The sequence below is a fragment of the Astatotilapia calliptera genome, chromosome 22, assembly GCF_964374335.1.
Source record: "Astatotilapia calliptera chromosome 22, fAstCal68.1, whole genome shotgun sequence".
Classification (NCBI taxonomy): Eukaryota; Metazoa; Chordata; class Actinopteri; order Cichliformes; family Cichlidae; genus Astatotilapia; species Astatotilapia calliptera.
Window position 1 is genome coordinate 8880846 of NC_137442.1, and position 14207 is coordinate 8895052.

The 14207-nt window shown below is 42.1% G+C and overlaps 1 protein-coding gene across 1 annotated transcript; it reads right to left on the bottom strand.

Moving 5' to 3' along the window:
• Positions 1-24: 24 nt before the first annotated feature.
• Positions 25-12117, bottom strand: sall3b (spalt-like transcription factor 3b). Its single transcript, XM_026156781.2, has 4 exons — positions 10666-12117; positions 3831-6782; positions 3416-3747; positions 25-877 (listed from the first exon to the last, which is right to left on the bottom strand). Exons 1-4 carry the CDS (start codon positions 10745-10747, stop codon positions 485-487), a joined length of 3759 nt encoding a protein of 1252 aa, XP_026012566.2. The 5' UTR covers positions 10748-12117; the 3' UTR covers positions 25-484.
• Between the last annotated feature and the right edge of the window lie 2090 nt (positions 12118-14207).

Sequence of the window (14207 nt, forward strand, 5' to 3'; positions counted from 1 at the left end):
CACGTATAGATCTGAACATACAGGTGGTGTGTTCTGATTTTTATTCGGTCCGACTGTTGTTTAAGAAAGACAATTTCTCACCATAACACTGACAACGTATCTTTTCAGTTCATAGATGTGGATGTTCACGAGCATATTTTGTGCTTTGCTCTCACTGTAGCAGCAGCGGGCAGGTGTCCGGAGGAGAAAGCAGACTCTTTGCATTATTGATTATCGGACATATGTTCCCTTCTTCAGAGCAACCATACATCTAAGGAATTGTCAATTACAGTATGAGTTGAACAACTTCTTTACTGTGTAGAAAAACACATTCACAAATGACTGCAAAGTAAAATAGCAAAATGTGAATAACCTACTATTCTCTGTTGAGTCATAAAAAGTTCTTTTTCAAGTCTATATATAATACATAAGAACAAACAAGGTGTTTTACAAATATTTTAATGTCCATAATAACTTGCATAATTTCACAACGTTTGTCTTTTTTTCAATTGATTCCAATTTCTTTACTGTCATCAATCAGCAGAGAAAAATGTCTGTTGTTTCCCAGGTCGATGCCTGTCTTGGTTAGACTGGTAATTGGACCTCCTGCGGTGCTCACTCTGTCCATGCCTGCCGAGAGGGGGTGAAGCTGAGGGATGCCTCTGTTCTGGATCACCGAGATCTCGTTGTTCTTCATGGCCAAGCTGTTGGTGATAGCTGTCGCGTAACGGTTCCAGAATCCTGGGTCTACATTCATGGCTCGAGCTGCCAGGTCCTTCTGAAACATCTCTCCAAACTTCACTGCCTCTCCACCCAGCAAAGCCATGGGGTTGTCCACAGAAAGCCGCCGGCCTCTCCTTGCCGGTGCATTGTTCCACATGTGAGTTCCCATATGAACCTGAAAATGGCATTTAAAGTGTTATGTGGTAATCTTTTTCAAAATACAAACATAGTTATACAGTGGGGCAAAAAAGTATTTAGTCAGCCACCGATTGTGCAAGTTCCCCCACCTAAAATGATGACAGAGATCAGTAATTTGCACCAGAGATACACTTCAACTGTGAGAGACAGAATGTGAAAAAAAAAAATCCATGAATCCACATGGTAGGATTTGTAAAGAATTTATTCGTAAATTAGGGTAGAAAATAAGTATTTGGTCAATAACAAAAATACAACTCAATACTTTGTAACATAACCTTTGTTGGCAATAACAGAGGTCAAACGTTTACTATAGGTCTTTACCAGGTTTGCACACACAGTAGCTGGTATTTTGGCCCATTCCTCCATGCAGATCTTCTCGAGAGCAGTGATGTTTTGGGGCTGTCGCCGAGCAACACGGACTTTCAACTCCCGCCACAGATTTTCTATGGGGTTGAGGTCTGGAGACTGGCTAGGCCACTCCAGGACTTTCAAATGCTTCTTACGGAGCCACTCCTTTGTTGCCCGGGCGGTGTGTTCTGGATCATTGTCATGTTGGAAGACCCAGCCTCGTTTCATCTTCAAAGTTCTCACTGATGGAAGGAGGTTTTGGCTCAAAATCTCACGATACATGGCCCCATTCATTCTGTCCATAAGACGGATCAGTCGTCCTGTCCCCTTGGCAGAAAAACAGCCCCATAGCATGATGTTTCCACCCCCATGCTTCACAGTAGGTATGGTGTTCTTGGGATGCAACTCAGTATTCTTCTTCCTCCAAACACGACGAGTTGAGTTTATACCAAAAAGTTCTACTTTGGTTTCATCTGACCACATGACATTCTCCCAATCCTCTGCTGTATCATCCATGTGCTCTCTGGCAAACTTCAGACGGGCCTGGACATGCACTGGCTTCAGCAGCGGAACACGTCTGGCACTGCGGGATTTGATTCCCTGCCGTTGTAGTGTGTTACTGATGGTGACCTTTGTTACTTTGGTCCCAGCTCTCTGCAGGTCATTCACCAGGTCCCCCCGTGTGGTTCTGGGATCTTTGCTCACCGTTCTCATGATCATTTTGACCCCACGGGATGAGATCTTGCGTGGAGCCCCAGATCGAGGGAGATTATCAGTGGTCTTGTATGTCTTCCATTTACTGATGATTGCTCCCACAGTTGATTTTTTCACACCAAGCTGCTTGCCTATTGTAGATTCACTCTTCCCAGTCTGGTGCAGGTCTACAATACTTTTCCTGGTGTCCTTCGAAAGCTCTTTGGTCTTGGCCATGGCGGAGTTTGGAGTGTGACTGTTTGAGGCTGTGGACAGGTGTCTTTTATACAGATGATGAGTTCAAACAGGTGCCATTCATACAGGTAACGAGTGGGGGACAGAAAAGCTTCTTACAGAAGACGTTACAGGTCTGTGAGAGCCAGAGATTTTCCTTGTTTGAGGTGACCAAATACTTATTTTCCACCCTAATTTACGAATAAATTCTTTACAAATCCTACCATGTGGATTCATGGATTTTTTTTTCACATTCTGTCTCTCACAGTTGAAGTGTACCTCTGGTGCAAATTACTGACCTCTGTCATCATTTTAAGTGGGGGAACTTGCACAATCGGTGGCTGACTAAATACTTTTTTGCCCCACTGTATATCACCTATAGGACAGCTGACAGTTTATTCATGTTAGATCTTTTGATTTTTTTCAAACACACCCTGATGGTTCAAATACATTTATTTAAACGTCATTTTTAGGCTCTGACAAAATAAAAGTTTGAACAGCAAGTTTTTATTGTTTGATCCAGAATCGATTTGTTGATTAATAATTAATCAGAAACCTTTCTGATTATTCAATACTGTAAAATATTTGTTTGTTTTTGGACAAAAACAAACATTATGAAGGTGCAATCTGGGGTTCTAAGGAATTCTAATGGGAATTACTTTTGATACTTCTTAACATTTAAGAAGTAAAAGTAATAATCAGTTATGATTTTTAAGATCCAAGTGGTGAATAGCAGAGATTTTGTCAGTGTTAGTATGATGTTGCACTAAATGATGAACAAAGTTTTAATCCTACAGAAACCTGTATAGTCTAAGCAGTCTTTTATTTTGAAAGGTGCATGATTTAAGCTTCCATCGATATGCTTCCTAATTCGCGTTAATGGATTCTTATAAGCAAAGATACCATGTAGAGAAGAATATGTATGCTTGGTAAATGTTCTGTTTTCGTTTAGTTCATCTGTCTCTGTTTTTCAATATGGACTGTTTTACTTTTAGACACATTTGAACAAGAGATCCTCTGAATGCTTTGTTTCTCTAAAACTGAAACCAGGTTCTTGGTCTAAAGGATTCCCGTCTTGCAGGAAGTCTTGTCTTATCCAATATTCACCACAGTAAAATGAGTCCTGGTTCACCTACTGTGCACTTTTTAAAACTTAATAGCAATAGGGAACAGTTTTCCTTGATAAGGTCCTAACACAACACAACACAACACACCAGAAAAAACATCAGTTTTTATCTACCTTCAGATTGCCTTTTGTGGTGAAAGCTCTACCACAGATCGAGCAGACAAACGGTTTCTCTCCGGTGTGAGTCCGCTCGTGGATCTGCAGGGCGCTGGCTGAGGAGAAGTTCTTCCCACAGACATTGCAGTTGTGCTGCTTTGGGGTTCGCCGAGGAGGCGCAGGGCCTAGCAGGGAGGTCATACCTTGGCTACCAACTGACGGATACGCTGGGGTGATGTGGATGCTAAACGGAGGATGGTGCCCTTCCATCGGGGTGCTCGGTTGACTGTGACCATTCACCTCAGTTTTTATCAAGCCCGATGAAGTGCTGGTAATCAGGCTTGGAATACCTGCAGTATAAAGTTATCTTTACAAAACTAAACTGTTTTTTAAGGTTATTATAATAAACATTTACATGGCATTTTTAGCTTACCTCTCTCTCTGCTCAGCTGGAATGACATACTGTAAGGCATCTCCTCTTTCACACATAGTTTGCCGGGCTGTGTTCCTCTCGGCTCTTGGGCAGCTGCTGGTGCAGAGGCAGGAGACTCAAATTGCTCTCTCTTCACTGAGGCTGCCAAAGGCTCCTGGGATTCTGGCCTGCTGTTGTCAACTGCCGGTGATTTGATCGTCATGCTTTCTGAGTTGCTTTGAAAGGGAGACGCTGATACACAAGGCGAACAGGAGGACTCGGACACATGTGGGCTGTTTTCACTACAGTTCTCCACCCTTTTCTCTGATAAAGCGCCTTCAATATTGAGCTGGCTGCTGTCTTTAAAACCATTAATTAGGGGTTTTGTACCAAATGACTGGTTTAGGCTTACAGCAGAGTCAATCATTCTCATTTGTCTCTCCAGAGCTGCTATACTTGACACAATGGCTAAAGACTTGGGGGGAGAATTACAATCAGAGATTAAGGGTTTAGATGTATATGCGCCTTCCTCCATATTTTCCACTTCCTCTTCACCATCCTCATTATCCTCTTCCATTGAAATATCATCAATGAGGTCATTGCCATTGCTGCTCAGGCTGTCAAAGTTGTTCTCATTGAAAGACACGTTGCTGTCCACCTCCTGCAGCCCGTCCACCGCGGCTGACTCTGAAATCTGACCAACCATGTGCATGCGGATATGCTGCTGAAGAACAACAGCATTGGTGAACTTCTTCTGACAAATGGGACACGAGTGTTGCACCTGCACTGGGAGAGTTTCTCGGTGAACGCCAATGTGAGTCTTCAGGTTTCCTTTGGTGGTGAAAGCCCTGCCGCACACTTTGCATTTAAAGGGTCTTTCGCCTGTGTGGATGCGATAGTGCATCTTGAGCGCGCTCTGACAGCTGAGGACACGGTGACAGAGGACACACTGGTTGGGATCTGTAATCTTTTTGTCAATATTCTCCACCAGCTGCTGAAGCTTTGAGGTCTCAGATGTTTGCATAGAATCCAGGAGGCCACACGATGGGAGTCTTATTTCGTCTGAGTTTAATGAGAGAGAAGGAGAGTTGGAGGCAGGAGATGCTGAGGCGATGGGTTCAGGTGTGGTGGTCACAGATGGGATGGTGGTGCTGGTTGTTTCAGAGGCAAGGTTGGGTCTCAGATTACTGGTGCAGCTCTGGGGCAGGTGCACCCCCTCTGTTTTCAGCACACTGGAGGCTTCTAAAACGGGAGAGAAACGAGCCTCGCTGCCTCTGTGGTTAGGTGACACAGATACACATTCACCAGGAGCTGGCTCATAGGAAGATTTAACAGATGGTGTTACACTTACAGGGTCATTTGAGCCGCCGATACTAGTAATAGTGGAGGAAAGCGGAAGACCCAGAGTGGCTGGCAGAGTTGCTACAACCGGCTTGCTATCCAGCCAGGAGGAGACAGGTTTTTCTGGAGGGATGGACATTCCATAGGGAATCCCAGAACTTGTTGGCACATTATCCAGATATTCTGGCACTGGGAAGGGGTTCATCTGAATATGAGGATACTTCTCTTTGTGCCGTTGAAAGTGCACCTTTAAGTTCCCCTTTGTAGAAAATCGGTTGCCGCAGATGTTGCATTTGAAGGGCCGCTCTCCTGTATGGGAGCGCAGGTGGATCTGCAGAGCACTGTCGCTGCCAAACACTTTGGCACAGAACCTGCATTTATGCTTGAAGAAGGGCTCCTCTGGGCTGGGCTTCGTTTCGAACAAGGACACATTAGGCAGTTTCGCTTTCCTGTGCTTCATCAAGGCTGCGAGAGGGTCAAGTGCATTAGCTGTGGCGGCAATGCTAGCCAGGGGATTGGGAAAAATGACGCTGCTGGGGGGGCTCTGAGGTAGAAATGGCAGGCTAGAAGAAGAGCTGAGTAGACTGCTCTGTGCCAGCGAAATGGGGCTGGAGGAGCTCAGTGTCTGAGTACTGCTAACACTGCTGGTGTGTGAGCCTGTGTAAGGAGGCAGCAACGTGGAGATGCTGCTGCTGCTGCAGCTGGAGAGAGATGGGGTCGTGTTTTCTGAGGAGGCTGAGGTACATGTGACATCCTTAAATGTGGGCTGTCCACATATAGTTTGTGAGGGCAGGGTTTGCGACCTTTCAAGCACAGAAGACAAAGAAACAGCCGCCTGTCCGTTAATGGCGGAGGGAATCGTTCCTGACAGTGGCAGGACGGGAGGAGGGATGATGCCTTGTGAGGGGAAAGGGTTAGGAGCCAAAGACAGGGACCTGGAGACTGGGTTTAATGCTGCTTGTGTTGGTTGTCTGTTCATGACAGCTACCTGGCTGCAGATCTGCTCTATAAGCTGCAGCTGGTGGACCTGTTGTTGCTGCAGAGCTAGCAGGTGTTCCAGGATCACCGGGATAGCTGCTGAAGCTGCCTTCCCTCCTGGACCGCTGCTATTGATCCCCTGGGAAAACTGGGCAACAGCCACCCTGGTGCTGTGAAGGATCTCAAGTGTCACGTTGGTGCTCGGCATGCTGTAGCTGGCAGCTGCAGACATCTGGGAAGGAGTGGACTCAGCTGAATCCGGGGGATGGGGGCTAGGCGTTGTAGTGTATTTGTCCTGTGGGCAATGTTCAAGCTCCATAGCTTCATCCCGCTCCCTCCCTTCCTCCAAATTATCCAGACTGTCGTTGTCATTCACCAGTGTTTCTCCCAGCTCAAAGCCGGCATCCGTGGACTCTGCAGCAGATGAGTCACTGGACGCTACGCTGGGAACTGGAGACGGCCCGACAGGAGATTCCTCCGGTGCAGGCATCCCCTCGCTGTCCTTCACTATCAGCACCAAGGGATCCTCAGTGCAGACTTTGTGGTGCTCTAACAGTTCGGTCCAAGTGAAGAACTGAGCACAGCATTTATCACAGATGTGTGTTTCCTCACTGTCTTCATTGGCCTTCTCTCGCTCCATGCCAGCCAAAATCCCTGAGAAGGAAAAAAAACAAGAGTAGAATGGGAAACTGATAACTGAATGTCCCGATGTTTCGTCGGTGGGACGAATTTTCTCTATATCACCTTTCACCTATGGTCCCTTCCCCCTCTCACTCGTGCGTGCACACACACACACACACACACACACACACACACACACACACGCACACACACACACACACGCACACACGCAAACACACACACACACACACACACACACACACACACACAGCGGTGAGTCCATCTTTCCAATCTCGTGTTGTGCGGACAACCATTGTTTAACTCCACTGAACGTTGAAATCCACAAGACACCCTGCAGCGTCCAAAGATAACAAACATGTCAAGCTGAAACGGGACGGTTTGTCAAGGAATTATCTAAAACAAATTTAGATTAAACTGCATATGTGCCGTAAACGTTATGCACACACGTGCATTTGTATGTGAGAAGAAATTATGAACCACAGGAGGAAAGGTTTGGGGCATTTTAAGGTTTATTTTTAATATAAAAAACTGCATTTAACCAAAGACCATGCTCAGCTACTTCAAAGTTTACAGCTGTGGAGTGTGTGTTCATTTTTAATGAGACGTGACTCTAAAAGACTGCTTTTAAGTGTCTGACAGAAGTTTTCAACTCACACTTAAAGTAAAATTAAAGTAAAAGTAAAGAGTGTGTGAAAACACATATTTGTCAAAATTTCTATTTGGAAAAAGTGAAGTGAATTAACCTAAACTTAAAAAAACTGTTGTAACATTTAATAATCTACACAACCTGAAACACATGTTATACCCTGATTGTTATTAAAACATCGTGTTCGCTCTCAGGGTCTGATAAATTTAATTGTCTTCTCAAATTTCTTCAGGAACACATCTGTGAATCTGCATCAGCAACACCTCTTTTTTATTTTTGTATTTCATGCATCTAAATACCAAAAATACAAAATACATATAAAAATAAAAATACTAAAAAATACCCTGACGTGAACAGGACGTAAGAGCGTGCCTTGTCGTCCTCGTTTCCAGACTTTTCCTGATGTATTTTCTCATATTTTAGCACAATTCTTTATTTTGAAATCTTCATTTCATTTTGCCCCGTTTCAGTAGCTGATATGTGACATTCCTTATGACAGGATTTCACACTTTATGATCACTGTTGCATCTGTTCAGGTTTTGCCCCATTAGGAAACAGACAGTAATGCCAGATGGGAAGTTTTGGGGAAATCACTACTGAATTATTGCACATATATCCGGGTATTGCTACACTAATTTAAGGATAACAATTTTTAAAAACTGACTATTTAGACGGATGGATATTTTCAGGGATTAGGAACGACTGTAATTGGATTTTGTTAACTGAGTATCTTTACAAACTTCCATTCTTGTAAGCATCACACGTTAAAGACACGTTCACAGGGACTGTCAGCGTTTTTTCCTTAAGCAAACTAAATGTGAATTTTAAATAATTTTAGATTGAAAGATGTGTGTTTGTGCTAAATTTGACACGAACGTGTGTCTGTGTGGCCCCATATGTGCACATAATTCGTGTGTGTGTGCACACGCGTGTGTGTTTGTGTTTCCGACTTAAATCAATAAACTCCAATTATCACATTTCACCACCTAAAAGAATTACTCCCAGTGTGCTGGAGCTAAAAGCAGCCGGAGACGTCTGTTATATTTACAATTATACGAACACACTGAACAAATCCTCACGCAAACACGCAGAACAATGTCTGCATTAAGGAGGAAATTAGTTCACTAACCTATTATAGACATGTAGCTCCAAATGTGGCACGTCAGAGATTTTATAAAAAGAATTTTTTACAGACTTTTTTTCAGTTTAAGAAGTAAGAGTGTAACCAGAGCAGAGTAGAAAAATCTATTTGAAAGTCAAACTTGTCATGGGTAAATAATCAGAGTCCTTGCCTCACAAAGTGGGTGGTCTGAGGATCACCAGGGCGATTCAGCAAACACAGGAGTGAAAACACTTCCACTGTTTTAGCACAGGATTTTGTCTGCTCTCTGTAAGATTTACTTCCAATGAAAACAAAGAAAAGATCGGATTTGATTTAAACCTTTAAATATATTTCCAAATGTAATAACACGTGATGGGAATTTATTTAAAAATGTCACCCTCACTCAATCCATAATGTCAGGAACAGTAAACAGATTTATGTTGGTTTCTTGTGTGGTTTGGCGATGAGAGGAGAGAGGGGGAAAAAAATCATGAAGCTGCAGCTGAAAAGCAAACAGATTCGCAGCCCAGCATTAATGCTTCTGTGACTCTCTGCGCGACCTCTGGGTCGCAGAGGTCAATGGTTCAGATGTACTAATTGTATTGTGATCCAGACATGGACCACTTGCCCCTCTCAGGGTGATGCTGCCAAAGGTTAAGTCAGCAGGCTCAATCAAAGCCCAGCTCATAGTGGCGGAGCCCCCTGCTTGGCTGGAGGGCGGTGGGAGGGCCCGAGTCAGGAGGGCCTCTTCCACACTCGACACCTTTTCACAGCCACGCATAAAAACAAAGTCACATATAATTCAATGAAAAATACGCAACAAAAACGGCAATGATGATAAAAATTGCGATTCCACCAGTGAAGCTGATTTTTTCATTTACAGGCCTTTTACTTTTCAGGGTTATGCAAACAATAATAAAAAACCCTCCATCAACATTAACATAATTAAAATAAGTCAAATGAATGATATTACATCAGCATTATTTGGATGAATTTATATTTACGTCCCTGGTGGAATGTAAAAGTATTTCAGCTGATTCTGCACCAAATTGAGAGGCCAAAGATTAATTTTAAAATTCTGTTAAATTTCAGTAAACATTTTGGCCTCTTCCAGCAGTTTAAAGGTTGATTTACACTTAAAATATTAATGCTGATACAATTTAATGCTCAGCTTCTTTGTTGATTAAACGGTTGAATGAGGATTTCCTGCAAGCACACCAGATTAAATCCTGACACTGAAAATATACAAGATAAGAGTTATAGTGTACTCTAACATGGGATGGTCATATGTTTTAATGATTTTGTTCTGTTTACAAATGATATGAAATGCGCTGATAATCCCTAGTCATTATTTTATTCATGGACTTCCCTAATGTTATAATTAAAAACTTTAAATCAATATACATATATATTTAAAAAAGGGTCTTGACTTACTTAAACGTCTTACTTTATTAAGAAGCCTCTTTTAAGACTATTTCTATTTGATTTATAATATGAATGTTTATCATTAAAAGTTTAATAGTTGGCAGGAGGACTTTGCCCCCCAAATTAAAAGAATACAATAAAATAAAATATGAACATAATGTGAAACAAAATATAAGATTTCCGTGCGTTTCTTGCTTCATGTGGGGGTTTTGTTTCGGCGCAGTCCTTCACAGCAGGTCCTGTTTCTTCAACATTTAAACACCAAGCAAATAAACTATTACATTGAACTTGGTTCATAAAGAAAAATGTTAAAAGATTTCAGTCTACAGTTGCTACTCCATATTGTGTCAACATCTTCTCCAGCTGTTAAATCTCGACCTGCACGAGTCAAAGTAAAGTTAAAACTAAATGAAAAAAGCTTCCTTGTGATCAAATCATGAACTTTTTCGGATTTTATCTTTAAAAAGTTTCCCTAATGAGACTTGAAAGCTAAACAGTGTTATACAGAAATAATGCTAAAATAATAGGTGTGTTTCCGCAGAAAATGGTAAGTAAAATTGTTTAAATTAATTTGCATTCTATTTTATTTTACAAATTGCCTAAAAAGTTTTTTTTGTAACAGAATAAATCATTTTGAATAAACCGTCTAAGACGACAGTTCTTCTTCACGCAGCAGCCTAAACCCCCCCTGAAAAGTCGTCCAAAGCTCCCCGGACACTTACCATTATTGCAGAGCAGTCCGGTCTGTATCGCCTCCTCATCTGACTTGAGGTGCTGCGGCTTGGCTTGCTTTCGCCGGGACATGTTGATCTGTTTGTGCGCCTCGCTGCTGCCTTTCGCCGAATCATCTACAAGCAGCGAATGGGACGCTTCGTGGAGAGCGGGTTCGGTGAAATAAGAGATCGGAGGATGGTGTTGATGCCCGAGTGCAGATTGCGCATGTCAGTGTAATTATGATGGAGGAAGGATAATGCTTTTACGACTCTAGCTGCCTTTCGATGGGTGATTGGCTGCCGTCCAGCCAACTCACGGTAGATATGGAAATGAGGGATGGTGTTTAATAATAATTAGTTCACTTCCTGTCCGGTGTGCGGCTGATTTTACGCACATCTCCGAGCAGCCAACATGGTTTAGTCCGATCTGAACTCCTGAGAGTCTTAAGCGTTTTGGAACGGTCTTGGTTTTAACTCTGTGGTCAAATGCTGCATCTTTAGATAGTCCGTTTGAGTCTAAGATTGTTTTATTTCCTTTCTCAGCTCTTGGATTGGCTTAGACATTCCACTTTGAGTTGACTCCTCGGGAGGTGGATGGCTCGATGTCCCAGCTGAATCCCTCACACACACTCGCGGCAAAAGCGTAACACTAGCAGGAGCACCCTCAGAGAAAATAGGCTGAACACCTAAAACTGCCTCAAGCCCAGAATCAACGCGACGGAAGAGGTAACTCCCTAACAGATCAGATTTCGCAGGATTGGATACGTGCGTAAAGTCAAACTTTGTGCGTAAAAATCTCACTCAGGTCGTACGTAGATCCGATCTTGCACTGGTGACTATCGGAAGTGAGATCCCTGGTTTATCCGAGCTACCGGCGCTCTCCTTGTTGCCTCCGCCTCCGGTCCATCATTAGATGCCCTTCAGCCGCCTGCGATAGGCTACTGCCAGGATACCACAGGAGGTGTTGGAGCCCTTGCTTCATTTGTTACGACCTCCCACAATTTGGCGCCATAATAGACTGAAAAATGTGTCGGAGAAGAAATCCTCCCTCGAGTGAGCATCAGGGAAGTGTATAAGATAAACCCAGATGAGCTCAGTTTGAAAATAAAACTAGGCTGAATACACCTTTTTTGTAGCTTGTATATATGTTTTACCGGTTGGTTGACATAATAGCAGCCAATACAGACCAGAGTTTAAACTTAAATCCAGCTCAGTTATCGATAAATTAAAAAATCCTTTAAAAAAGAAAGTATGCAAGAGTATGAGGTGTATAATAAAATGTGTTTGAAACCCTTCCACAGACTGTAGCTATTTCAAAGCTGGGAGAAGAATGAAGCATACTTCAGCAAAGCTGTAATCCCCTTTCACCAGACATTGTCCCCAAACTTGTAATTATGTGGTATTAAAAGATGCAGCTGGGGGACGACAGAATCAGCTGTTGATAATTGCAAGTACTACACAACAGCCTGGTATTGATCGGCATGTCTCCTATTCCCCTGCTATAGAGAGATAAGGAGGCCCCACTCTTGCTCGAATATAATTTCTTCTGACCTATCAGGTTTCTACAGACTTATGATGAATAGCCAGAGTGGCCGAGAACGCTTATCTAGAAACTCAACCCTCCTTGATTCGATATTGATTCTTTGTAACCAGCGTCAGCACACAAAATCAAACTAGCAACTACTTGACCATGATCTCTTCCAGATTCTAACTTGGCCTCCACCCGTGCAGACTCCACTCTATGCCCGAAGCACCACTTGATTTTAATCATTGTGAACATCTGTTAGACAAACAAATGTATCAGTTTATATTGTTTAATATGAGGAGGAAAGGTAATCCAGCTGAGCCACTTAAATAAATTATATTCATTAATAAATAAGTGCTGAAAGTAAGCAATTACACTAAAAATACACAAATCACTTAATTAATAATGAAACAAAAAAGGCACTTGGGAGTTATTCATGATGCTATTTTGGCGACCTATGCTGCTAAAACTGCTTCGCTTTTTTTCAGCAGGGCAGAAGAAGTCTCCAGTTAATTTTGGGGCAGCAGTAAGTGGAGTTGTGGTGTTAGATTGCAATACAAACACTGGCTTAATTTAAGAAACAAAGAGGTCCTGAATCCTGGATGAAGCTATTACACAGGATTTCAGTAGAATTTTTGTTTTCAGTGGTTTTGTTGGAAAAACAACTGACCAGTAGTATTCCAGGCTATTTAATGAAGAGAAGTCTAAAAATAACTTTTAAAGCTGTAAATACTGCAAAAATACAGCAATAGCATATAAGGATGGGTAAAGAAGAAAACAACATAAAGTACCTTTGTTTTGGTTTGGACCACAGCATCAGTGAGTACCTTTTAAACATGACTTTAAAGGCCATATCACATGATTCACAACACTTTTAAGCCACTATTGATTCATGCGGATGAAGGCATTGTTGTTCTGGAAGAGAACACAGTTAAAAGTGATCTTTCAGAACAAGTATGTATTCATGTGCGCTCAACCTTAATTTCCTCCTGCAACCTTTTTTTCCACCAATCCAGTACCAGTGCCAAATCTAGAACCAGCTGTTTGCATTTCCAGTAAAAAAAAAAGACCTGCGCTGGTGCCAAAAAACTGGCACAAGTACTGCACCACAAAATTGCTGGGCCCAGATTTGGACCCACTGAAGTAAGTAACTAAGGGAGGGGTTATGGCAAGAAACTCACAGATGATTTGCAGATTTTGTCCACTATAATTTTCATCACATGGATTTATGAACATGACGTTTTGCCACTTAATTCAATGTTATACTCAGTTCTTAAACCTGCAGAAATGTGGGCTGGTATAACCAGGCATCAGCATCACATCTGTAGAAACCAGGCATCATGGCACAAAGGACCCAAACCATTACCACCGGATGCCTCGCTGTCAGGGCCAGTGACTCATGGTTTTCTTTTTTTGTGTCATGCTTCCTTGTGTTACATAATGTTCATTTTGTTGTACAAATCAAACCGTACCCGCCTATAATTATATGCCAAAATATCTGATATAAATGAGGAAAAGGATTAAATTTCCAAACATGGGCTGTTATAGTCAGTAATAATCATTCTAGCCTGAAATCCACTAACAACTGAAAAAACACAGGAAATGTGATATCAGTGGCTATGGCATGAATAACATAGAAGGTATTTCTTTTCTTTCAGGAGCCTGGAAATGATAAATACCAACAAATCAACAAGCACATCTCCTAAAAACAACATCACATTTAATACAGATTACATTCATTCATGTTTTGTCCACTACACAAGAACTTGGAAAAGATATCAATTAATATAACAAAGTGTTTGCGTGTCTGAAAATAGGCCAAATACACTATTATGTTTGAATTAATATAAAATGAAAGTTAAAATCTGTCATTTGTAATGTTTAAGTTCTTTGCACATTTGCGTATCAGTCATTTGTGAGCAAGAAATTGACAGTGAGGTCGACGTACTCGCCAAGATTACAATTTGATGCTTCAGAATTGAGAAGCTTCTCTGCAGCCACATTTTCTGTATGAAAATTACAGTAG

What these genes read in the sequence shown, in the direction of transcription:
- sall3b (XM_026156781.2), bottom strand. Translation starts at nt 10,747, where the DNA reads ATGTCCCGGCGAAAGCAAGCCAAGCCGCAGCACCTCAAGTCAGATGAG. An exon ending in CGGACTGCTCTGCAATAATG is followed by an intron (nt 6,783 to 10,665) that starts GTAAGTGTCCGG and finishes TTTCCTTCTCAG; the next exon opens with GGATTTTGGCTGGCATGGAG. An exon ending in CCAGCTGAGCAGAGAGAGAG is followed by an intron (nt 3,748 to 3,830) that starts GTAAGCTAAAAA and finishes TTTATACTGCAG; the next exon opens with GTATTCCAAGCCTGATTACC.